At 33.7% G+C, this 26,383-nt stretch overlaps 1 protein-coding gene across 1 annotated transcript in view; it reads left to right on the top strand.

Moving 5' to 3' along the window:
- The window catches only part of DNAH8 (dynein axonemal heavy chain 8), a 148,697-nt gene that overhangs the window by 88,941 nt on the left and 33,373 nt on the right, over positions 1-26,383 (top strand). The window contains exons 54-72 of the mRNA XM_030036172.1: positions 91-304; positions 851-960; positions 1,511-1,674; positions 5,266-5,458; positions 5,860-5,982; positions 7,677-7,807; positions 8,149-8,302; positions 8,764-8,928; positions 9,508-9,734; positions 10,125-10,243; positions 14,288-14,391; positions 16,074-16,250; positions 17,609-17,776; positions 18,945-19,157; positions 20,519-20,656; positions 20,994-21,121; positions 22,241-22,412; positions 23,215-23,370; positions 25,531-25,686. Of these exons, the coding sequence (XP_029892032.1) occupies positions 91-304; positions 851-960; positions 1,511-1,674; positions 5,266-5,458; positions 5,860-5,982; positions 7,677-7,807; positions 8,149-8,302; positions 8,764-8,928; positions 9,508-9,734; positions 10,125-10,243; positions 14,288-14,391; positions 16,074-16,250; positions 17,609-17,776; positions 18,945-19,157; positions 20,519-20,656; positions 20,994-21,121; positions 22,241-22,412; positions 23,215-23,370; positions 25,531-25,686 (3,012 nt within the window). The remainder of the gene's footprint in view (positions 1-90; positions 305-850; positions 961-1,510; positions 1,675-5,265; positions 5,459-5,859; positions 5,983-7,676; positions 7,808-8,148; positions 8,303-8,763; positions 8,929-9,507; positions 9,735-10,124; positions 10,244-14,287; positions 14,392-16,073; positions 16,251-17,608; positions 17,777-18,944; positions 19,158-20,518; positions 20,657-20,993; positions 21,122-22,240; positions 22,413-23,214; positions 23,371-25,530; positions 25,687-26,383) is intronic.

Below are 26,383 nucleotides of genomic sequence, written 5' to 3'. Positions count from 1 at the left end.
GGTAGATATACAAGAAGAAATTAAATTATCAGGGTACATTTTCTTTTCTTGTTTGAATTTCTAATTTATACAAGTTCCATTAACTTACAGGTTACAAATGAAATTGTTCGTCAGATGATGGAAATGAAAGGAATGTACAGCTTGGATAAACCTGGAGACTTCACTACAATTGTAGATGTGCAATTAGTAGCAGCAATGATACATCCTGGAGGAGGCCGTAATGATATTCCCCAGCGTTTAAAAAGACAGTTTTGTGTATTCAATTGTACATTGCCATCCAATGCATCCATTGACAAAATTTTTGGTACTTCTTTCTCTTGTTTCAGTATAAATTCTTTTTTCATAATTGACTTAAAATGTGTAAAAGTATGTTCTCTTTCTCACTTTCATTGTGCAAATTCAGACTACTACCAGTGAAACAACTGAAGCTGTATTACAGCAAAAATAGTGCTGTGGAAGAGAAATCAACCCTTTTAAATGCTTGTCTTTCTAATTTTGGACAAGCAAAATAATTAATAAGGAAGTAATGGCATTTCGTGGAAGAACATGAGCACTGTTATTACTATGTAGGTTACCATTCCACTTCTGCACTATCTGAAATGCCCTCTGTTGCTAAAGTTCTCAATTCTGTTAACTTTGTCAATACAGTATATTGTTAAAAGCCAGCACTTACTGCCAGTTGTTTCTACACTTGTTCAGAAAAGCCATGGACAAAAGAGAAAAAAATATTTCATCTGTAATTTAAAAGCAAATTAATGTTTTAAATAAGTACTTATATGCCTTGCTCACAAGCTACCTTATTATATCCTACAACTTGAGATTAATGCTATATTGCATTTTATCTTTTCAGGTATTATTGGCTGTGGATACTTTCATTCCTGTAGAAAATTCAACCTTGAAGTATGTGATATGGTGAAAAAATTGGTCCCAACAGGCAGAATATTGTGGCAGTGGACAAAGGTGTAAATTACAGGGAAAATTTTATCACAATCAGTCTGAATAGAGTGTCTATTAGTGCAATTTAGGCACATATTCCTTAAGAACATATCTGTAACAAGAAAAAAACAGGAGAAAGATGGGCTAAAAAAGTTTTGGAGATACATCTGGAAAATATCAAATTTCAGTATAGAAGACAGATGAATGGAAATACCAGTCCATTCATTCCTATAGTTTTATTTATGTTACCCAAAGCTTTAATCAGTATAAGGAATAAGGAGTGAAAGTCTTTATAAATTATAATTTTTAATTTATAAAGCCCAGAGCAACATATGAAATAATTACATGTTAAAAGAATTGGGGTTCTACATTTAGTGCTAGATCCTGCTTCCAAACAAATAAAATGTTTTTGGTGACTTCTTAGAAAGAGTTTTCCCACAGTATTATGTGTGAAAATTAGTAGGTTTATTATTTTTATATTTTATGTGTTATTAATTATAAATTTATGATTTATATTATTCTTGCTTCCTTCTAAATGTTACTGATTTTGAATATTAACAATATTTTTCTTTAGACAAAGATGCTGCCTACACCATCTAAATTCCACTATATCTTCAACCTTCGAGACCTTTCTAGAATTTGGCAAGGAATGTTAACTATAAAGGCAGAAGAATGCAACAACAGTACTGTCCTCCTAACACTTTTTAAACATGAATGTACAAGAGTAATTGCTGACAGGTATAATAACTAGCATTTTATATTTAGTAGGTTTAACCATTTACTTCATTTATGCTCATACTTCTGTAAAACTTCTTAATATGATAAACCTTATTAGGCCAATATGAAAAAATTTAGCTTGTTTTACATGCACTCTGCATTGGGGTATTATCCCATCAAATGTCATGCTACGTACTGATAGATTATCTCAGTAATTAGATGGACAACTCCAAAATATATACATACTCTGTGTTTTAACCTACATTTTATTGCACTTATCTTTGGCTACACTCAGCCAGTTCCTCTGTAAAAAAAAGGACTGTATGGTGTCCTAAATTCATACACAGAGAATAATTTAAAATTGCTTTGATCTCCTCAAAGAAAAAAACATCACATGCCTATGATTAAAAAATGGCCCATCTCCTCTAAATCTCCTTTAAAATATTCATAAAACAGATACATTTATGAGCTGTAAGTGTTAAAGATCCAGTAATATTTTTGTACATACAGTGTTTCAATTTCTTGTGAAATTCTAGATGTAGTACTGTAGCTGCCAGTAAAAACTTGACATATGCCCACCTCTACTGTGGATTTTAACGAATATAATTTCTTATTCTGGTGTCCTGAGGAAGGGCCTTCATAATTTTAATGAAATTAATGCTTTAATTATAAAGCATTAAAGTTAACTGTTGACTCTTAAAAATAGATATGTGTATTTTATTACACTGCATTTACTTTATAAAGCTATCACAAAGTGAAAGGAATGAAAAATGTTTTGCCATGGACACAAGAGGGTATATTATATTGCTCTTGATTTTAATTAGACTTAAACACCTTGAACTGGCAAGTGCTTAGGGGTTACCTTCCATGACCAGAATTTTTTCAATAGTCAATGTAGTTGCAGAAGTCTAAAATGGAATTTATCTATTTTGAGATGCCGACTACATAAATGCAGTCTGGTGCAGATGATTTGGCATGGTAGCAAGCAAGATGTATACATAATGATTGCATTGTATTCAAGCACAGTCAGGCTTAATCACTATTATTCTAGTAACTTGTCAACATAAAGGAAAGAGCAAAGGTGTAAAAGAATTCTAAGGAGTTCCATCTCTGTTTCCAAAAGATAAGAAGGACAAAGTGAAATCATCCTAAGTATATATTGGTATGTGGACTTTAGCATGTACTCAGTCAAAACAGAAACAAAACAAGATACGTAAAACTTAGAGATGAATTACAAATTGCCAAAACTGGTGGATGAAACAGCTGCCCTCCATTTCAGGTTGTCATGGTTTAACCCCAGCCACCAACTAAACAACACGTAGTTGCTCACTCACTCCTCCCTTCCACCCCTGGTGGGATGGGGAGAAGAATTGAAAACAAGTAAAACTCATGGGCTGAGATAATAACAGTTTAATAATTGAAATAAAATAAATTATAATAATAATAGTAATAACTGTAATGAAGATAACAAAAAAGAGAGCAAAATGTAACCCAAGAAAGACAAGTGATGCACAATGCCATTGCTCACCACCCACTGACCAATGCTCAGCCAGTCCCTGAGCATTGATCCGCCCCTCCTGGCCAACTCCCCCTGGTTTATATACTGGACAAGACATCATATGGTATGGGATATTCCTTTGACCAGTTTGGGTCAGCTGTGCTGGCTGTGTCCCCTCCCAAATTCTTGTGCCCCTCCAGCCTTCTCACTGGCAGGGCAGGAGAGGCTGAAAAGTCCTTGACTTAGTATAAACACTACTTAGCAATAACTAAAACCATCAGTGTGTTATCCACATTATTCTCACACTAAATCCAAAACGCAGCACTATACCAGCTACTAGGAAGAAAACTAACTCTATCCAAGCCAAAACCAGGTGTTAGAAACAGTTCCAAACAAAACATAGACCATTGTCAACCCACTTGTATCTTCTAGAATCCCTCATTTTCTTCCCTGAGAGCTCTGAATCAGCTGGCTGATGTCTTCTCATTTTCCCCAGGAAGGTGCATTAACAAACTTGAGTTAAGAGCCAAGGAAGTAAGATTGCTATTTTGACCAGTTCTAATATCCCAGAGGAACTCTAATTTGAAAATCCTCCTCGCTTTCTCCTCTCTCCTTAGATACATATGCTGAGTTCAGAAAATGCATGCAGGAAATCTAAAAGGAAATCTTATCCATCAGTTGTCAGGAATATAAAAATGAAGGCCAGAGCTTTCTGCTGGCTTTAATAGTTATTTCTCTCTAATCTGAGAAAGCCTACTCAGTGTAAATCCACTACAAAGTCTAACGGTGCTGGTGTTTCTAAGTGCCTGAACTACCGTATATTATACAAACTTATAAATTACCTGAAACTGATGTGCAATATATGTGCAAGAGTGCTGTTGGTGTAAAAAGGGGGGAAAATGTTCAATTTGAAGTTAGGATCATACATACTAATGCAGAAGTGTCATACAGCTTTGAGTGTATTATTTTCTGCTCTAAAGTTAGGAGCAATATCACTGATGTGTCCTGAAATGTTCTTACATTTTTTTATTTGTTGTGGGGAATTTAAAAAGACATGGAAGATACATATTTATACAGATATGTTATATATTAGAGAGACTGTAGTCATGCAGTTTCTTCTTCTATGCTGCTTTTAGATTCCATAGTGGTTAGTATTATGTCATCACTAAGGAACTCTAACAGTAATGAAGTATGTAATGTATATCAAAGCTGTCTATACCACAGTTCTTCAGTATTCTTTGTCTTAATTGAAAACTCAGAGCACTGTGTACAGCTTTTCCATGTTTGTCCTTTTTTCCTCTCAGTTGTATCACTGAAAAGGAAAAGAAGTAAAGATGATTTTTTTTTTTTTTCCTGTAGTGAGCATTCCCCTTTTCTGGAATTGAGGTGGTTCATGCCTTTTGTTTACTAGTTACTACTGAGTACCACTCTTGATTGCGTCTCAGATAATCACAGCCACAGATAATCACAGTAGTCAAAGATCTTGACCTGTATTAAAACCATCTTGAACCTATCAAGGGAAGCAGATACAGTTGTTTAAACAATGAAATGTAGTCACCAGTATTTGTGTTTGCAGACTGTTTTATTTCAATCTTCTACTTCCCATCCCAATGTATATCCCTCTTTGTTAATTACAGATTTTGGTGCAAGAAGGATTGAGAATAAAGTCAGGTTGTAGTGACATATACTATCTTCCTTTCACTATTCCGTATCTCATTGCAGTTTCATAGGCAGTACTATAATAATATAAATTATGCTGTTCTGCTGCAGGTTGAAAGATGATATGGGTCACTTACCAATGGTTATTTCAGAAATCATTCAACCTTTTTCATCCTTTTTCGTCTGACAAATTAAATGGTCTGTCACTGCCTAGTTCTAGGTGAAAGTTGGAAAGTCAAGTTGGTTTTGTGTTTTATGTGATTGACTATTATACTTTAGAGTATGGAAGCATGTAATTTCTGTGATTATTGCCTAATCTATTGTCTAATATGTATTGCCTAATATGTATTTTCCCTTGAAATTTTACAGGTTTTTTTTTAGTATTTAATTATCTGTTTTTCTCCCTATATAACTAGAAATCATTTTTTTAAATTGTACTAATCTATGATTTTTAGATTTATTACTCCTGAAGATACAGCCTGGTTTGATAAAACTATTACTAAAGCAATTGAGGAATATGTGGATACAGACTTAACAGAAGTTCTCCAAGCTGAACCATATTTTGCAGATTTTTTACGGGAGATGCCTGAACCAACTGGTGATGAACCAGAAGATTTTGTGTTTGAACCACCAAAAATTTATGAGGAGGTATTTCATTTTACACTTAAAGTACTAGGCACTTAATTTTTCCTTTAATTGTTTAGTATGTTATATTGCTGAACTCATATCATACAGAAAGTTTTGTTGAATACCTACTATGTTTTTTGTGAAGATATATATAGATTTTTCTGGCTTTAGTGATGTTAAAGTTAATAATGCCATAAAAATGTAGTTTATTCATTCCTATTCTCCATGCTCCTTTTTTTCCCCACCATTAGCAGAAAATTTCTGCTTAAACACAACTACAGTCACTACAATGAATTAAAACAATATAATCTCATTATTTGTGGCCAATAAATGAACTCAGGTTTGTGTAAAAATGTCAGTGCAGTTTTAAATTCTGAAGGGCCATGCTAGTACAGTTACTGATTTTTTTTTTTTTCCCCCAGATTCCCAGCTTTGAATTTCTTTGTGAAAAATTGCAAATGTATCAGAGACAATACAATGAATGTATTAGAGGATCATTTCTTGATTTGGTGTTTTTTAAAGATGCAATGACACATCTTATTAAGGTTTGGGGTTTGTTACTTTTTTACTAGTTTAACTGTTCCAACAAGCTATGCTTAGAAGGCACATTCTGAAAAGCTACTCTTAATCCCTAAACTTGCTTGTCATCTTTGCTAGTGATTTTCAAGAACTAGGAAAGAGCTACAGTCATTTTACCTGTTTGCATGTTTTGTAATAAATACCTTATTTTATGTATTTGTTTAACCTTCTATGTATTCAGAGGTATGAAGATTTTCCTCGATAGGAAAGGTGTGGTCATAAAGAGCCATGTTTATATTTTCTATATAGAATGATTTTTAATCATTAAGAATTCAGAGAACACTTCAAAGGTATCTACCTGACAAGTGACCAAAACAACGTGAGGTAGAATCTGATTGGATGAGAGACATGAAAAGAAATAAAAATCAGGGCTGTAGTAAAATCAGAAAAAAAATTTCCTCAAAATGAGGAAAGCCTCAGTTTAGAACCAGCTGAACCTCTATTCAGAAAGGCAGATATAAGGAAAAAATTAATCCAAAATCAGAATCTGATTCATGGGGGAAAAACAAGGCTAGGCATGAGATTTGTTTGAAGCACTGTGCCTCAGATTTAGGAAGTTGTGTTTGTTATCTCGGGAATTACTTTAACTTGATGATCTGTTTACTGAAAGATACATAGAAGCCACAGTGAAACCAAAACAGGAGATGTTTGGTTCTTCTCTAGTTGACCTCAAGTGAAGTAAATTATTTTGTTTGCTTTGCATTTAAACAGAAGAAAATAATTTTATTTTTAAATACAGTTCATGTGATGCTAGGTGAATTTCAGAAGACTTTGAGAATCTCTGATACTCCATTTGCATTGGCAAGTTCCAATCAGAACATCTAGGATATGCATTTAGGTAGTAGGAAGCAGCCCGCCTGTCACTATGGTGACAATAAATGTAGTCACCCTCATAATTTCACATTTAGACTTCTATTTTAATATAGTTATCTGGATAAGCTCAGAGGGAACTGTGCATAAAACCAAAACTTCTTTGAAGGAAAAAATGAATAGAATTCAAAGGCTTGGTGTAGATGCCAATCTTTTGCATTTTGTACATAATTTACATGAGGAGCAAAGCAAACTGGAGCATCTTTAAAGTAATAGAGCACTAACATATAATAAATCCAAGGAGGGTGTGATGTATATACAGGAGATGTGTAAAAAAGCAGTAACTTAGTAAATTTGTAATCCAGCTTTTATATCTGGGAGACTGCTTAAGAAAACTATCTCAAAGGGAATGTTGAAGGCAGATAAAATAGAAGATAACACTAAATGGTAGTTTAAATGTGTCCAAGTCTTTCAGACTCTTAAAATTAGGAATGTAGTATGTTTGTTCTTCTAGCTAAAGTTTTTTTATTGATATTTTTAAACAGATTCAGGATGAGACCTTCAACATAAAGTGGAGCTCAAAATGTCTCCCCTTATGTATTTAAATCCTATGTGTAACTGATTGTAACCATCCTATATTCTTACATACAGCTTTTTCATTAGCTACACAAAATTCCTAAAGAATGTACAAGTGTTCTTTTGAGAGGAAAAATTTTCTGCAAGTATCATTTTAATAATCTTTACATTATACTCCAGTAAATAAAGTGTAGAGTATAAGGTTTTTTTGAATTTTGTTAATATTTTAATTTAAATTTGTTAATGAGCTTTTCTTCCATTTTTTCCTATATAGATTTCCCGGATAATTCGGACAGCATATGGGAATGCTTTACTTGTTGGAGTTGGTGGTTCTGGAAAACAAAGTCTTTCAAGGTTGGCTTCCTTTATTGCTGGCTATAAAATATTTCAGATCACTTTAACCAGGTAAGAAATGCAAGAAATATATAAATCCAATTTATGCTATTGCTTTCTCTTTACATAGTCATAACCTTATGTTTTTAACACCCCCCCCCCCCCCCCCTTTTTTTTTCTTTTCATTTTGTCACCATTTAAAAATGTGGAAAACAATAAATTCTTATCTGGTTTGTATACGACACTGGATTGTTTGAGCTGAAAAAGCTGGACCATTTGTTAGCTATTCCTGAGGCAAAATATGTGTGTTTACAAAGGATGGTTGCACTAGCGCTTATAAAACACTGTAATCTGAAAATAGCAGTATTCTGAGTTGTCTTGAATTAACAGGTAATGTTTATTATTCCTCCTAGATCCTATAATGTAAGCAATCTGTCAGAAGATTTAAAATTGTTGTATAGAACAGCTGGAGTAGAAGGAGAAGGCATCACTTTTATTTTCACTGATAATGAAATAAAAGAGGAGTCATTTTTGGAATATGTAAATAATCTGCTGTCTTCAGGTGAGGTAAGAGTCTCAATGTGACAGGCAATGTACTTTAGAAGCAGGAAACTGCAGAATTTGTTCCCACTAGTTTATTTCTATTTATTTTGGTAATAAATCATAGAATTAATAATGATTAAGTCAAAAATATCTCAACTTTTAAAATAAGAAGTGCTCTTGATATGGAGTTCCTTTATCTCTATTTCAGTGTAAGCCAGGAAAAGGTAAGGAGCTGTGATGTGTAGTTCAGTAGCCTTTATTAAATGAGGATTCACTGGCCAGTCAAGGTCTGTACTCTTCCTGAGTTAGACTTCCTAGTTTTTAATGGAGTTACATATGTCTAAATCAGGGACAAATTTGGTTTTTAATCTAAACTGTATATATGCAGAGAGAGAGATATGATGTAAACAGAAAAATATTTATAAACTCTATAATAATTAGATCCATGCAATTTATATTCTTATCAATTTTAATTTTATAAAAAGATTTCTAATTTGTTTGCTCGGGATGAATTGGATGAAATCACCCAAGGATTAATACCTGTGATGAAAAAAGAGATGCCTTGGTGTCCTCCTACCTTTGATAATCTTTATGAATATTTTTTAACTCGGGCAAAGAAGAACTTGCATGTTGTCCTCTGCTTTTCTCCAGTAAGTTTTTTCTCATATCTGTCTTCCTTACTTCCATTAGCAAACTATCCTATAAGGTGTGACAGGATTATTCAAGCTTTATATTTTCAAGGAGATTTAAAGATGCATAAAAAGATTACTGAAGTCTGATTATAATTGCTGAGATAATAAAAGTAATAGTACAGTTGTCAGAACTTAAAAGCAAAATACTTAACAATTAAATAATTCCTTACATGTTAAAGTAATTTTTATTTTTTCCTCCTGGCATATTCTTTCCTAATATAAATCAATGAATATATCTTTGTGAAATTCTTGCTTGTTACTTGAAAACAAGAATCTAATGGAATTTCAAATAAGTTAACTGAAGTTTTAAAATATTAAGAAACATTTATATTTGTGATGAAATTTTTTCTTCACTTTTCATAAAATATTGAATGTTGGAAATTTAGCAAAGTACTTATATAAAAGAAAAAACTGTGCAGGCTGTTCTAAGCAGAAAATTAGTAAGAAAAAAATAGACTATTTAGGTTTTTATATGAATTAAACATTTTGATCAACCTAATTAAGTATATTGTAAATTGACAGTGTTACTCTCTTTAGGTTGGTGAGAAGTTCCGTGCACGTTCTTTGAAATTTCCTGGTCTCATATCAGGGTGCACCATGGATTGGTTCAGTCGATGGCCCAAAGAAGCTCTTGTAGCTGTAGCCAGTTACTTTCTTTCAGAATTTGATATGGTCTGCTCTGCATCAGTTAAAACACAAGTAGTGGAAACCATGGGTCTCTTTCATGATATAGTTTCAGAAAGCTGTGAGAATTATTTCCAAAGGTAATATTTTATACAAATGCAATAAATAATCCCCAAAGTGTTGCTACTGATAGTGTTTTTTGAATTCATTTTGTTATATGAATCAATAAGTGTCTTTTTAAGGCTAATACAAAAATAAATCTGCTATATCAATGTATGTAAAGGCCATGAAAACTAATTACTATTGTGGTGCAAATTCATTATCTTCATTCCCACTATTCAACAGTCTTTCACATCGCTTATGTGGATGAAAACAATGTAATTGGAAATAAGGGTTTGCATTATGAAGAAATTTGATTTTGACTGAATTAAAGACTTGTTTTATATAACCTGTTTCATTGGAAATAATCAAATGACTGTACACATCAAAAATATGTACTAAGTTGATGTTGCCAATATATTATGTTTTAGGTATCGAAGAAGAGCTTATGTAACACCAAAATCCTATCTGTCTTTCATCAATGGCTACAAAGAAGTTTATACTGAAAAGTTAGAGAGTATTAATGAACAAGCTGAACGTATGCAAATAGGTAAGCAATATAAGGATAAACATATATTTCCAGGTAAGGTCTCAAATGATCTGTGTTTTTAATATTAGACTTCTTATTCACTGATCACTTAAAATCAGTTCTGCTGGATCACAGTCCAAAACTGGTAGCATATGAGGACCATTTCCAAGCACTCCAGCTATCACCAACTCACAATGATTCTCTTACAAAAATGCCTCAAAGAAGCTGCCAGCTTAATCATTCATCTCAGCATTATATTAAACTGTAATATTTCCAATTTCGCATTTGTAATAGAAAGTAGAACCTGAAAGTGGCCAGAGAGAGCATGTGATGTAGTAGTGTAGAGAGAGGTAGCTCTAAATACCTAATAGCTCTAATAGTTAATTTACTCTGGACTTGTCTATGGAAATTCTTGCTATACAATTTGAGCACTTCACAGTTGATTTATTTCAGATTTCTGCCGTAAAATAAGTAGCTGTTACTTGTGGTCATTTTATAACTAGGGATCTAAAATACAGAAAAGTATGATTGAAATGTCCTTCTAATGTTGGATATCTGTTTGAAATAACCTTAATTTTTGGCATTAGATTAATACTTAATGGGTTCAGAATACATTTCCAGTTTTCTCCAGTTTGCATCTAGACATGCTTTTGTAAATCTACAAAGGCAACTGAACAGCTTAGGAAACTTGGTCTATATGGGAAAAGATATCGTATATCAATCTAACAGAATAGAGAAGTCTACATTATAAGATTTTTCATACAAAGGTAAAAGGACATCACATTTAGACAATGATTAATAATGCAACTGTTTTACATAAAGCAACACTTTACATAAAGAAAAGAATAGAATAAGAATGTGTAGATCACAAACTGTTTGCTGAATTAGTGGACTGCAGAGGAGTAAGTGATCCTCAACATTTTCACATTATGCAAATTTCCCTGTATGGATCTGTTGCCATTTCTTGAAATCAGAACTTATCATTAGTCCTGCTTGACATGGTGATAAAGTCGGAGAACCTTGAAGATTTCTGAGGGGTGTGTGTGTGTGTGTGTGTGTGTGTATTCTTTCTCCAGTTCTTCTATTTTAAAAAAGAATTTAAAAGAAGCAACCTAAGTAGCTTCAGCACTGTCAAGAAAATTTCACGTGTAGATTTTCCTAGCCTCTCACATGTTAACGCTAATTCCTTACATGGTCTTCAAAACAAAATGATCATGTACAGGTAACCATGGACATGTACATCTTCTTCTGCTGCATCTTTGATGCTCAGAAAATCATGTCTGTCAGCTTATGGTCATTACTCATGCCAGTTAGAGTATTTTCTAAATACTTTCACTTGCATAGAAAAGATGTATTACAAAACAACAAAAATACTGGTCACCTCTGACTCCAAACATGCTCCACTGTTTATTGCATCCTAAGGAACTTTCTCAAAAAGTTAGTTATGAATTCTTTAGTTACTATCTCACACATCCATCCTTTAATCCTTAGTCTTTCATCACTTAATGTCAAAAAGATTTAGAAGGTTAGAAACATTAACATTGACAGTTGTTTCGGTTTGTTAGGAGATTATCCTGATAAGGGATTTAAATTTTATGTTATTAAAATCAGCTGAGATAATGTTGCTCTTTTCATCTCCTTGTTGAAATGTTTTTCCTGTATGTAATGATGTCTGGGCCAATTCAAGATGCTTGTAAAGCAGCAAAATTGTAAGAAATACCTTGATCAGTACTAATTTCTAGAAAAGTCCCTGGCTTGAGCACACTGAAAATGTGCTTGTCAGCAGTGTAGTATCTATGTGAGCAACATAGTTTGAAAGATATAAGTAATGTCTTTTCCGCTTTGTCACTTTGGGTGAAAAATCTTGTAAGACAGATGAGGAAAAAACTGAGATCCAATGACAATTACAATTATTTCTGAATGCTTAACGTCATGTGTCTTCTCTCAGAATCCATCTGGGGAATACTTGGTAGAGCACCACATGTGTAGATAATGTCTTTTCATATAGAACTGTGGTTCTACAAGAAGACCTCAGTTTAGCTTTGACAAATTGGGCATGTCATCCCTTTGAGCAACTTATTGCTAGATTTTCTGCTAATTAAAAGTGACAGAAACTACATCCTCGAGGTGCTAAGAGTACTGTGGCTTAGTATCTTAATAAAGATTTTTATAATTTTTCTATATTCTCTACTTTTCTGCAGTCATCATTCAGACAAGTTAAAAAATACATTGACAAGAGATAAAGATTACTTCAATTCTCTCTATAGGATCAAAATATGTGGTGCCTTTTTAACTTGCTTTAGAAAAGTTGTAGCTGGTATCAGTAAGGTTCTTACATGGAGTTCTAAATATCCCTCTGAAAAATACTATTCCTGTTTCTAATGCCTAAATCAGGCATTCATTTATGACTACAAGCACTAAAAAAAAAAAAAAAATTATCTGCTGGCATGGTACTGTTGTAATGTTTCTTGTGATTGGAAGTATGTAGGGGACCTGAAGAAGCTATAAAGATTTCTTGTTTATAACAGAAACTCTTTGGTTCTTCTTGTTCTGCATATTCCCATTCTTTGTCCATCTTTCTTTTTTCTCACTCTAGGATTGTAGCAGGGAAAGCTAATGCAGCAAAGGGTATCACTTTCCCTTTCATAGCTTCTCTTTCAGAACCTTTTTTTAACAGTGAAGTGAAATTACAACCATTTTGGAAATTGCTGTCAGAGGAGTGGGAGGTGGGGGTGGAATGTTAATGTGTATGTACCTCTATCCCTCAGAGTATTTTAGGAAGTGGCATATGTCTGGGAAAAGGAAACATTCTAAAATATCTCTCCTGTCTCCCAGTCAACATATTTCAGTGAATATACCTTTGAACTTCATTGTTGAGAGTGGCAAAATAACCTGTCTTTTAGTGAGGAATAATAAAGAGTCTCTAGAATGGCAATAGCCTGATCATGAGGCAGCTGTGTCAGAACAAGAAATGTACTAGGAGAGAATGCTTGTCTGTGTGAAATGTGGTAACAGAAAAGTGGAGAGACATCACAGAGAAACATCACACATCAAATGTATAACTTGCAAGTGTGCTCTGACTCTAGCCCTTAGGTAGAGAGGGAGATAATGGGAATGCTTCCAGGCAAGTTTTAAGATTTTAAGATTCAGCAATGAAGAGAGGAAAGGCAAGAGAGGCTTCAGCATGCAATGTGGAGCTCAGGAATAGCCAAAAATCTATGCTCAAATCTATGAGCAAGAGAGGAGAGGAAAAAAAGAATGCATGAATATGTGGGAAAGACTGAATATATAATAATTATAGAGGGAGAAAACTCATCTCTTTCTGGGCAACTGTTAGTGTAAGGCTGAATGACCTCTATGGATGATTGCTTCAGCACATATAAGAGCTATGATGGGACTGGCCCTAAGCCAGGTGAGCACAGATGCTTCTCTGTTTTTCTGCACTCTCTGTCACCAGGGACAAGAGAGGGTAAACTCAATATGCAGGAGCTGGAGGTCGTAATCTTGCTGTGACTTTTGGGTCCACTTTTGGTGACTCCACTTCTTCTCACCTCTTCCTAGAAAGAGCTCCCTATTGGAAGGCAGTTATGGATCCTAATATTTATGTAATCTCCTCATGTGATGATACAAATGTAGTATCAGTCTGATTTTCTGATTGTCCTGTGACTTTATGACACAACATATCCTTGACATACCCCCCGCTTTTTCTTTTAAGTTTATATAGTGAGCATACAGATATATTTTATTGTAGGTAATATCCCACCTATACACCTTTAGGTACTGTTCACAGCTATAACAAACTAAAACTAAGAAGTATGGATTTCTTTTCTGAAGAATCAAACTTGTTTATAATCATTTTGCACCTTGTGAAATTATTTATATCCATGAAAAGTGAATAGTAGGCACAATCATGATAGTATGACTGTTTACACCCACTTTCTCTCCTTTACACAAATTTAAATGAGAACACAAGGTACAAGGCATTTGGGATCTAGACCTAGATTGTATTATCTAACTAGGAAAAAATAGTTTTCATTTTTCTGAATTTTATCTTTTACTTAATAGGTTTGTCTAAGCTGATGGAGGCCAGTGAATCAGTTGCTAAACTCTCTCAGGAGTTGGCCATTAAGGAGAAAGAACTGGCCTTAGCATCTATTAAGGCAGATAAAGTAAGTACTTGAGTGTTTAAATAGTAAAAGGCAGTGGATAGCACCAGGATATATAGTGGGGTAAAGCGCTGTTGCAGAATCTTCTCATAATTTGTACAAGCCAAAAAATGTGCATCATGGTCTAAAATGAGGTTTCGCTCCTCTCTCTGTAGCATCTTGATTCAGCATTTGCTTCTGAAAGTGAAGCGCCTTAAGACTGCAATGGAGGTTGACCGACTTCCTTGTTCTCCTCCCAATCCTTACCCACTCCTATAAGCATAAGGTTTCATTTTTTGTTTCATGGTTTGATTGACATTTATTAAACTTGGGGTTATATGTGCACTTATTTGCAGATAAGTTAACAGATGATAACGGGACTTTACTATTTCAAAATTGCTTAGAAAAAAGTTCATTGCAGTTCAGTTTCATATTTTATCTTTTACATTAACAAGGTGTCCATGTGTTCATGAGATTGGTGGTCTGGTAGAAATCTAGTTTCCAAAATGACTGTCTGGAAAGATATGTTAGGGAATGTCTTAATATAGGCATTCTGTTTCCTGAAAGATACCATAATGCTATGATGGTGCATATTTAATATGCACTGGAGAGCAAACTTTTGGCCAGTGACTGCATGCATTCTTCAACGCCTTTAATCTCATAAGAGAGAGAATTATGGCAGAAAGGGATGAAATTACACTTCTCACATTTCAGGATTATGACAGATAGGCTGGTAGAGTTCACTTTGTTCAATATTTATATTTGATATACATTTTGAAATAGCTCTCTGGCAACCATTCACATAGCTCTCTTAGTTGTCAACTTTTTCAATAGGGCACTACTTATGAGTCGTCAGAAGTAGAAGATGTATGGACAAATAATAAAAGAACAGACACTTATTTAAACTACATGTAATATTGTTCATAATCTGTATATTTTTTACTTTCCATTAGTACTGAGCCCTATAGAAATCAGAATTGGATTTTGAAAAAAAAAAAAAAATTGAGAGATTTGGGTATTTTATTTGTCTTTTTTTTTTGTTTTCTCTCAGTATTTGAGAGCATTGTTTATGTTCTTGTAAATGCTTACAGAGTGCCAGTCTTGACCATATACCTGATACTGGTCAAAAAACATTCTGACACCAATTGGATGTCACACATGCACAAGAGAATTAAAAATACATGTACTGAGGAACCAGACACAAATGGATAACTTCATTCAGTGAATTCACATGGGGCTGTTCTTTGAATAGACTAATTAAGTGTGAGTCTTCTTAGACTAAAGGAGTAAAAGAGAGGCTGACCATTGGTGCAAATGGTTTGCCATGTTCCATTAGTTATATTAGCTACACTATTTTTATTTTTATCTGCAGAATTGTAGTGGAAAAAAAGCAAATACTTATTGTATTGAAAAAGCATAGATTCAAATAGGATATAAATCCATCATAGGATGAAAAAAGGTCTTCTATCCATTACAAAAATAATTCAATTTTTACTGTCCAAGTCCTCATATGATATTTCTTTGTGGGGATTCTGCAAATTGTATTAATTTTTATTCCATAGTTATATAATGCCATATATAGTTAGGGTTAGCTTATATTTTCTGTATACTTGCTTTACATATCTGTTTTCTTTTGTGTCTGATGACTTAATCACTAGTTCCACCATTTTGATTTATACATTTTATATATTTATTACCAATTCCAGGTACTAGCAGAAGTCACGGAAAGTGCCGAAGCTGCAGCTAAAGTAAAAAATGAAGTCCAAGGTGTGAAAGATAAAGCACAAAAAATTGTAGATGAAATTGATTTAGAAAAAGTGAAAGCAGAGACTAAACTGGAGGCAGCTAAACCAGCATTAGAAGAAGCAGAAGCTGCACTGAATGTGAATAAAATTCTTACATTTTGATTAGTTTAGTACTATTTGAGTCACCTGTGAGAGAAAGGCTAGAGCCACCAACATGCAGTTGTCACTTGATTTTGACTGCTATCACCAGCTGTTCACAATTAGTGGTCATGTCTTGGATGGATATTTATGGAGCTCACTTTTTCCCTTAAACACATAGAGATTATTTTATAGTATTTGTTCTTCTTCCACCCTAACACTTGATCATCATGAAGGTGCAAATCTTTCAAAAAATTAACAGGTATTCTAAAGGCATATGTATTCTGAATTCAAGAGAATACTTGTGCTGAAAGAATTTTTTTTCTTCATACTTAGCTAGTTGTGTCTTTCTTTTAAGACAAATAAAAGTCTGTCTTTTCCTTCACCAAAAAAATGTTTAAATTGGAGAGAAACAGGAAACCAAGGGGATTCAGGGTGATCAGAATCAGGGTTAAGAAATTTGGAGACATTGCTGTGCTACTTAGTTTCATTATTCTGCTCTGAACAATTAAAAAGTAAAGAACTCTGGAATCAGAAATCAATGATGTATTATATTTTTAAGGCCTTCTGTTCCAGTTACCAGAATTTATGTGACAAAAAATATAGAGTGGAAAAAGCCAGAAAAGAAGCATTGTTTGCTCTTACACTGACATTTAGATAATGAGATAAACGAAACTTCAAAAAATGGTCACAAAAATCACTTATAAAATGTGTGGACTCATACATTATCCTGTGGTTTCTATAATGTGTCTGTACTTCTTCTAGACAGGTAGTTGCATGCATGTATTTTGTAGACACAATATATTAGTTTTGAAGTTTGCAATCACTTATTATTTTTTATTGGTTATTGAACTAAGCAAAGTGTCAGTGATATTACTAGAAAACAAAGTAAAAAAGTAGTATCTCATACCTATAATAACTTAAAAACCAACAAAAATAACCAAATCCATCTCAGAATAAATGATGACACTTAACCCTTAAAAATATAAATTACTATTTTACCAAGGAAACTGCTTTTAATTAAGTCCTGTGCAATTTTAGAATATACTTTTCTTCAGTCACTTAGACTGACAAGTTAAGTTAATGCTGCTGTTCCATGTATATAAATTTGATTTTTGAGTGATGTCTTTAGCATTGGAAAAATATTCTTGTCTAATATATATTCATTAAGATTATTGAAGTTTCATGAACTATGGAATTTATTAAAGTAATCCCAGTTACTTGCTTTCTTTGTATGTATTTAGTACAAAATTGCCTCAGAGAAAAGTATGGCAAACAAACATTAAAATCAAGATATTGAATGGGAAAATAGAATAATGGTATTGATGCAGGATTCTGTTACATTTTTCTTCAAATAGACCATCAAACCAGTGGATATTGCTACTGTTAGAAAACTTGCAAAACCTCCTCACCTAATTATGAGAGTCATGGACTGTTGTCTTCTACTATTCCAAAAGCAAGTAGATGCAGTTACCATGGATCCAGAAAAGCCTTGCTGCAAGCCATCGTGGGGAGAATCATTAAAAGTAAGTAGAGTTTTCAAACGGTGTTTCTTGAATATCAGAAATAGCAAGTGCATATCAGAGAATTTATGATGCTGTTTACTCAAAACAGGACAGAATTTTGTAAAAAGGCAAACAGATGGTTTTAAGGTAGGTATAGTATATAAATGGAGTTTATTTGGTAGCAAGTAGTAGGTGAATTGCTTACAGACTTTTGCAGTAGGAGCTTTAGATTTTCCTTGTCCTGTTCCTGGCATATGACCTGGTGGCAAATAAATAAACCATACCAATCACGTTAACCATACATGAGATAAGGGTGTTCTGGAAAACCCCTCTTTCTCTTTGGGAACTTGTAGGTTCACATTTAAACAGTCTTTTCTGATCCTCCCAGGCTCCTTGATTGTTTGAAAGATTATTTGACTAACAGATAGTAGCTTTTCCCATTCTGCATTTCAATATTCCTGGCCCAAATTCCTTGGTCAGACAGCCATCTCTTCCTTCTGGACTTTGATCTTCTCTCAGGATACTCTTTTATTTCCATGTTTTTTCCTGCCATTCTTTAATTTCTGTCCTACCTCTATTAGTGTATTAATTTGCCAATATTATTGCCTCAGGTTTTTCATCATGCAAATGAAGAAAAATTACATGCTTTTTATTTAAGCTTTACCAGCAATTAAGAAATCTTCAAAACTTCTTATTTTTCACTGACATAATGAAATGGGATAAGCAGTTATTCTATAAGTTGCCTTTAACATGTTAAACATTTATTGGAAAAAAGTTAAACCCAATTATTTCCCTTTCCAGAATAATTTAGATCACATTTCACAAATACATAAGCATTTTTTTTGCATTCTTTAGATAAGTTACAAATATATTTCTGAGGCTTTAACTTCAAATTTTTTTATGAAATGCTGCTTCTTAAATGCTCTTTAAATGGCAGCACAGGAATATGGAAGATGGAAAGTACATCAATAACTTTCAAACCTAGTTACTGGAGTGTAACTGTTAAAACTAAAATAATTGAAGGCTTGTGGGAGGAGTTACAACTGAATAGCACAGTTTTTAACTATATGAATTATCTCTTTTTACAGAAGAATTTTAGGAACACTTTTTTAACATACTCACCTATGAACAAGCTTTTGAATGTAAAAGGTGTAAATAGCTTATAAATCTCCTGTGTTGTTTTTTGCAGCTTATGAGTGGCCCATTCTTGCAGAGTCTACAGCAGTTTCCTAAGGATTCAATCAATGAAGAGACAGTAGAATTACTCCAGCCTTACTTTAACATGGAAGACTATACACTGGAATATGGTAAAAAGGTGTGTGGTAATGTGGCAGGACTCCTGTCTTGGACACAAGCCATGGCAATATTTTATGCTGTTAACAGAGAAGTCTTGCCTCTTAAGGTAATACATCATCTCTTGCTTTGTGTTTGCTTTCCATGTAATTTAATTTCATTTACTTTAATAGTAGTAGGATTTAAAAAATATATTTAGATAACTTTATTCAGACATAATTGCCTGTAGACTGTAGTGGCTAAGGATGATAAGAGCAGAAAAACCCCATATCTTTTTCTTGATTTTAGACAGAACACAGAACAAAAAATTAGCCTAGATTAAATTTATGTGCTCTGGTTTACTGTGTACAGTGAAAGGGGTTTTCAGTCTTTGTTTTTATTATGTTATAATTACTTTATAATTGTTTTAAAAAAGTTGTACCAGGATCTTCATTGCTTTTCTAAAGAGTCCTGGAAACAGAGGTTTGCAGCTATTTTACCTTCTTTGCTTTCATACGATAACTTGGAGGGAGTGAAGGGCTGATATCTTGCACAAATATTGGCATTCTGAAGAGATTCAGGGCTCACATCAATAAAGGAGTTATGTTGCAATAGTGGCAGCCAAACTCAGTAAAACATTTTTAGGAGTCATTTTTACTTTAGTGTGGGTGTTCTTTTTGATGTTTGTGAACATCTGAATTAAACCAACTTTATCAGTGGTAAAAACCATATAGAAACTTGAAGGCAGTGATTCTTGCTTTTTGGATTCTAAACCAAGTATTTAATCCCTACACGTAACACAGTTTGCAAAAAAAAAAAAAAAAAAAAGTAGTAGAAGGGGAAAGCATCTGAACGGTGATTCCACATCTTTTCCATGCTTTTTGCCACTGGTAGTAGTGTTATTTACAAAAGTAAAAGTAATGCAGGTGGAAGATTAAAAAAAGTTAGTTAATGAATTTCCTGTGTTCGGCATTAATATCAGTTTAGGGGCAATGGGAAGATTCACTGTTTTAGGACCATGGTTTTCTAGCGGGTAAAAGCTGTATTGTTAGCTGATAAAGTACCAGTCTCCTGTTGTTATGATTGTTGATCACTACAGAATGTACCAATAAAAAAGAAATAATAAAGCATATAATCAAGTAAGAACATTGAGTGAGTGTTCCTCTAGCCTAATCAGTATGTACAGATCAGAAACCTTACTTCCTTAACCAGCTTCTTTAAATGTAAATTTTTAAAAAAGAAATAGAGTTAACAATACATAGTAGGAACCTTGAGTACTACATTGTTATGTGACAAAAAAAATCATATCTGCAGTATATATGTGAAACAGTTTTCAGACTGAATATTTTTAATATTTCTATAAATATTAATATAAAATTTATTTTGATGTATTGTTGTCTCATGATTACCAGCTTAGCAGGCTTAAAATAATTCATCGAAGTATATTCAAATCTTGCATGATTATTGTTTTAATATTTCTTCTCTTTGCAGGCTAATTTGGCAAAACAGGAGGGCCGCCTGAAAATAGCTAATGCAGAATTAGCAAAGACTCAGGAAGCATTAGGTGAAAAGCAAGCTGAACTGGATAAAGTGCAGGCAAAGTTTGATGCAGCGATGAAGGAGAAAATGGTAAGATAAAAGTATTGTAGTATTATGAAAAATGCTTGCATACAATACTGTTATGTAATTGGGATTTGATACAAACATGCGTTTAGGGCCTGCTACCTTGAATGACATGGATGAGGTTCAGGTATAAAAATAAGGATTTAAATCTATGTTCTCTCATATTTCCTTCTTTCTGTGAATAAGAACATGTTAGACAATAGATACACTTAGCGTTCTCAAGAATGAGTTTTAAACAAATAAAATAGTCATAATTAATATAAGAGGATGAAAAAACGTATAAAATAACTTTAAATTTTTGCTTTCTACTATTAAATTATGTAGGACATTTTTTCAATTTTAGGAGTTACTGAATGATGCAGAAACATGCAGAAGAAAGATGCAAGCAGCCTCTGTGCTTATAGATGGACTGAGTGAAGAGAAAGTTAGGTGGACTCAGCAAAGCAAAGAATTTAAATCTCAGATTAACAGGTATCAAATTCATCAGAGAAAAAATACCAACAAAACACAAGTGAAAACTGAAGAGCTAGTAAGCCATTTAGTAGCTCTAATAGTTGTACTTCATTTTCCTCCTGGAAATCTTAATATAGTTACACAATTAAGTGAACTATCCTGGAATTTGAATTTTCCTCCCATAAGTGAATACCTGAGTGCTAAGTGCTTGTGTTTCAGTTCAGAACAATACCTCCAATTTTGGAATTTATTTCCAAAGGGATTATTTCTAGTGCAGTTATGTGCCTGTAGTACAGCTGCCTCTCCTGTCACCCTAGCACTGCACCTCGATCCAATGTTACTGGGGAAGTGAAATCTTCAGATAGGTGGGAGGTAGGGATGATCTAAGGCTGACACTGAGAAGGAAAAAGGAAGACTTCCTAGCCTAATGCTGGATAGGAAAAGAAGCATCCCTTTTGATACTAGTTATGACATATTTGAATAAAAGAAGGAGGCCTAGAGACCAGACAGTAACCCTTGTCATATAGTCTGTGTGTTGAAACACATGGGACAGTAGGCCTATTCTGAGAAACTTGGAAACTTGGGAGTTCCCATTGTGATGCTGTCCAAATGACAAAATGTTGAGCAGCCTAGGAGCCAGAGATCCTGGCTGTCTAGAAAACAGGAAACCTGTCAAAATGGTTGCTAAAAGGTAAAGAGCCTGAAAGTTTAGGCTCAGCTTCTGTGGAATGCTTCTGTTTCCATAAATTTCCTATGGGGAAATCGGGCATTTCTGGTGAGGTCTGCTCATTCCAAGAGAATTAAGTTTGTAGCTTTTGATAAATATTGTTTTGCAGACATATTTTTAAGAGATACACCAAATTCTTGCTTCAGTTATGAAAGAAAGAATAGTTGTCATCAGGGCTTTATTACTTTGTAGGGGTAAAGATAATGTTTTCATATGATACTACTCAAGTTTTGCCACAAAAATATTTTGGAAAAACAAAGAAACTATTTGTTGTTCTCAAAGAGCAACATTTCTCTCCTTAAATTGTCCTCAGAACAGAAATCTTCTTATGTTTCAGAAGCTGGTTGTCTAAAAGAATAGAAATTGAAATTGTACATCACCTTTTGATTATTATTTTGTTCCTTTTCTAGACTTGTGGGAGATGTACTGCTCTGGACAGGTTTTCTTTCATACTGTGGACCTTTTAATCAAAACTTCAGGAAGCTTTTGATTAAAGATTTATGGGAAGCAGAGATGAGAGCCCATAAAATCCCCTTTTCTGAAAATCTGAACCTGATTTCTATGTTGGTAGATCCGCCAACAGTAAGTTCTTGATGCTTGGTGGGTTTCATTTTAATTTCAATTAACATATTCTGTGACTGTTAACAAGCATTATGCTTGCTTAGAACAGAACTATAATCCCTAATATTGCTGTGCAGTATAGTTCTGTGGTTTCCAAATGTTCTTGGAAATATCTACTAACCATCTGAGTACTGAGCAATGTTTAGAAAGATAAACAAGTTATGTATTATAAACAAGTGATATATACAATTAGACAATTGCCAGTAAGATAGTGCACTTTCAAGTATCTTATTTTGAGAACCCATCACCACAGCTGTAGATCACATATCTACTAAAACAGTGCGTTTCGTTGTTAGCTTTTGGTTTTATCAATATTATCTGGGTTTGGTTTCAAAAATAAATTTTATATCAGAGAACATTTAAAAAAGAACATATAAAGTCTTTTCATTCAATGTGAATGTATGCGAAATCAGAAGACAATGCCAGAATCTTCAAGTTTCCTTCAGTAAATATTAATCCCCAAAAGTGCTCTCAGACTGTTTTTTTCTTAATTGATCCTAATGTTTAATTTGGCTGTCAAGCTGCCTTTTGACTTTCTTACACTTTATAAATATATTTTTTATCATTCTATATAGTTAAAGACATCCATAAAATAAACTCCTGGAAATATATTTCCATCTGCATTCATCATTTTTCAGCAGGTTCAGATATGCATCCCCTTTGGCTTGATGTCCCCATTATTTCTTAGAACAATAGTAACTGAAGGTTAATTCCATTGAGATTTTATTCCAAACTACTTTTTTTTTTTTTTTTCTTTCTTCAGATTAGTGAGTGGAATCTTCAAGGACTGCCTGGAGATGATCTCTCAATTCAGAATGGTATCATTGTCACTAAGGCAACTAGATACCCGCTTTTGGTAGACCCACAAACTCAAGGAAAATCATGGATTAAAAAGAAAGAACAGGATAATGAATTACAGGTGAACAGTATTTTAAAGGAATAATGTTCTGTGTTATATTCCTTCAAACATTATTGCTTTAGGGTGTGTCTGCATTTGAGTCAGTGTAACTCATACACACATATTGAGATAACTTTAACTTGTATGGAGACTGACAATTATGTAGAGGGATCAGCAGGCAAGTTGACAAGAGCTGTAAATCCCATTCAAGGACTTGAAAAAGATTGTATTTTAAGTAAATACTGGTACGAAATCTAGCAAGGAGTATGAAAGAGAAGGACATAGCCTCGTGTTCAGAATTGGTATGTCCCCTATACAGAGGGCAAAGTGGTGAAAAGTATAGCAAAAGAGTATAATATGAAATTATTAAATGAGAATAAATTGGGCAACTATTAGTAAGATTACAGACAAAAGCAGGATAACTTATAGCTTTGAAAATGTAGGCAAAGTACTTGAACTGATGCGGTCCAGAATTTAGAACCCGAGGTAGAATTCATATATGAAGTTATTGCTATAAAAGCAAATTGAGGACAACCAGTTAAAACCAAATCCAAGACAAATTTGTGCATCCTAATGTTACTGCAGTTTTAATAGCTCTTTTATAGCTTCAGGCAATAGGGTTAAATGTCTGCTCATAATATAATACAAAGATGTTCACGTGTCACCTGTAGCCTGCATCACAAATAATTTTTTCACAAATGAAGTAGCATGGGGAAAAGGAGCCTGCATTTTAAAACCCTTAACCTGAATGTTGCAAAATCTCATATGTCCTCCTGAATCTCAATAAATTTTCAGGGTTTTAGGATCTCTAGATTTTGAAGATTTTAAGTCTTGGAAGTAAAGTGAATGTGAAGTTCTTGCTTAGCATTTTATCATTAATAAAGCAAACTGTCAGAACCACAGAAAAGTTGAGGTTGGAAGGGATCTCTGAAGATCATCTAGTCCAGCCTCCCTGCTCAGAGCAGGATCTTCTAAAGCAGGTTCCCCAGGACTGCATCCAGTCGGGTTTTGAATACCTCCAAGGATGGAGACTTCAGCACCTCTCTGGGCAACCTGTTTTAGTGTTCAACCACCATCACAATAAAGTTTTGGGTTTTTTTCTTACGTTTAAATGGCATCACCTATATTTCAGTTTGTGCCCATTACATCTTGTCCTGTTACTGTGTGTCACTAAGAGGGGTCTGTCTCCCTGTTCTTCATTCTCACCCACTAGGTGTTTATATACATAGGTAAATACCATTGTGAGCCTTCTTGAGGCTAAATAATACCAGCTCTCTCAGCCTTCCTCATATGTCAAGTGCTCCAATCCCTTAATAATCTTAGTGGTCCTTTGCTGGACTCACTTCAGTGTCTCTCTTATACTGGGGAGCCCAGAACTAGACAGAGGACTCCAGATATGTGTCTCCAGTATGGAGCAGAGGGGAAGGATTGCCTTCCTCAATCTGCTGGTAATGTTTTTCCTAATGCAGCCCAGAATGCTGTTGACCCTTGCTGCAAAGGCAGATTGCTGGCTAATGCTGAACTTGTCCACCAGGACATTTCAGTAGAATGGCCCTATTTCATACCTGCAGAGAAAAATCTTGAAAATAATATGAGAACTTTCTGAAAATCAAAATCTAGGCAGCAATACAAAATGAGTGTTTTATTTACTTACTTACGTTTTTTAATGGTTTCGTATATTATGAATCCCATTTCATAATATTTCGAAGATCTGAGTTCATAATATTGTAACAACAATTCATTTGTTAGACTGAATTCAGGTTTCCAGAAAGAATTTCTCAAGGTTTCAAAGCTAAAATTATAAAAGCTAGTCCTCAGGACATAGAATAGAATATTAAAAGACGTTAGGTGTCTCTGATTTCAAAAATATATGTAACATCTTCAATTCCCAATAATCTGTACCATTTTTATTTGGTACATTATTATTCTCATAATGAAATTTTGTGGAATCCATTACAGCCAATCTTTTAATTCACCTTTCTATGGTATTTTTCATTGTATACACAGGAAGTATTTCTGCATAAATTGCTGCATGGTCAATGTTTATTACTTTCTTTAAAATGCAACTAACAAAAACAATGAAAAAAGTGTTCATAATTTCATAGTTAGATCTGTGGTTTTCATATAAGACTTTGCAGAAATGTTTTTATCCTTATATCAATTTATAATTTACGTTTTGAGGTAACGACTTTGAATGACAAGTATTTCCGTACACACCTAGAAGATAGTCTTTCACTAGGACGATCACTCATGATTGAAGATATAGGTGAAGAGTTGGATCCAGTCCTTGATAATATATTAGAAAAGAATTTCATGAAATCTGGAACTTCTTTTAAGGTTAGTAATCAAACAAAAGACCTGGAATAAGTAGTTGGCTTTGTGATGAATGATATTTTACCCTTTTATTCCAAACGTCTGCTGAATCAGGTAAACTTTGTATTCAGTAGGGTAATGTGAAGAATCAAATTGAACTAATAAAATATAGGAGACAGAGCCTCAACTGAATAGTAAGTTCATGAGTCTAAAATTTGAGTTTAACTACTGAAGTTACTACTGAAGATTCAAAACTGGAACCAGTTATGTCTATTGTATTGAATGCTTACAATACTTTCTATTGATTTTCAAGCAATTTCATGTTACACCTTTTAGCAGAATTAATGGAATTGAAAAAGTCTCTCTCTCTTCCTAGTGTGGAGCACTGATTATGGCAACTGCAGAATCTTTAGTCTGGAATAGAGCTGTTTTCTGATGGAACAAGCGAAAAAGCACAAAGTTTTAATAATATTAAGTATATTCCCAACCTTGAAAAATCATGAGTCTTTCTGACCTTCATTAGATGAAGAAATCACTCCCAAATTTTAAAAGCAACCTCCCTTCAAACATTCTGCAATAAAGTGACTGCACATGCTGTATAATTCCATGTGTATTTTTCTCAAATAATCTTAATTAACTGGCTGGGATATGAGAGAGATGGTAGACCAGATTATTAATGATAATGAAAATAAAATGATTGCTATTTTTGTGAACTAGTTTT

The sequence above is a fragment of the Aquila chrysaetos genome, chromosome 13, assembly GCF_900496995.4.
Source record: "Aquila chrysaetos chrysaetos chromosome 13, bAquChr1.4, whole genome shotgun sequence".
Lineage (NCBI taxonomy): Eukaryota > Metazoa > Chordata > Aves > Accipitriformes > Accipitridae > Aquila > Aquila chrysaetos.
Note: the sequence above shows the minus strand (reverse complement) of the source record. Positions and strands in the feature narration are given on the sequence as shown.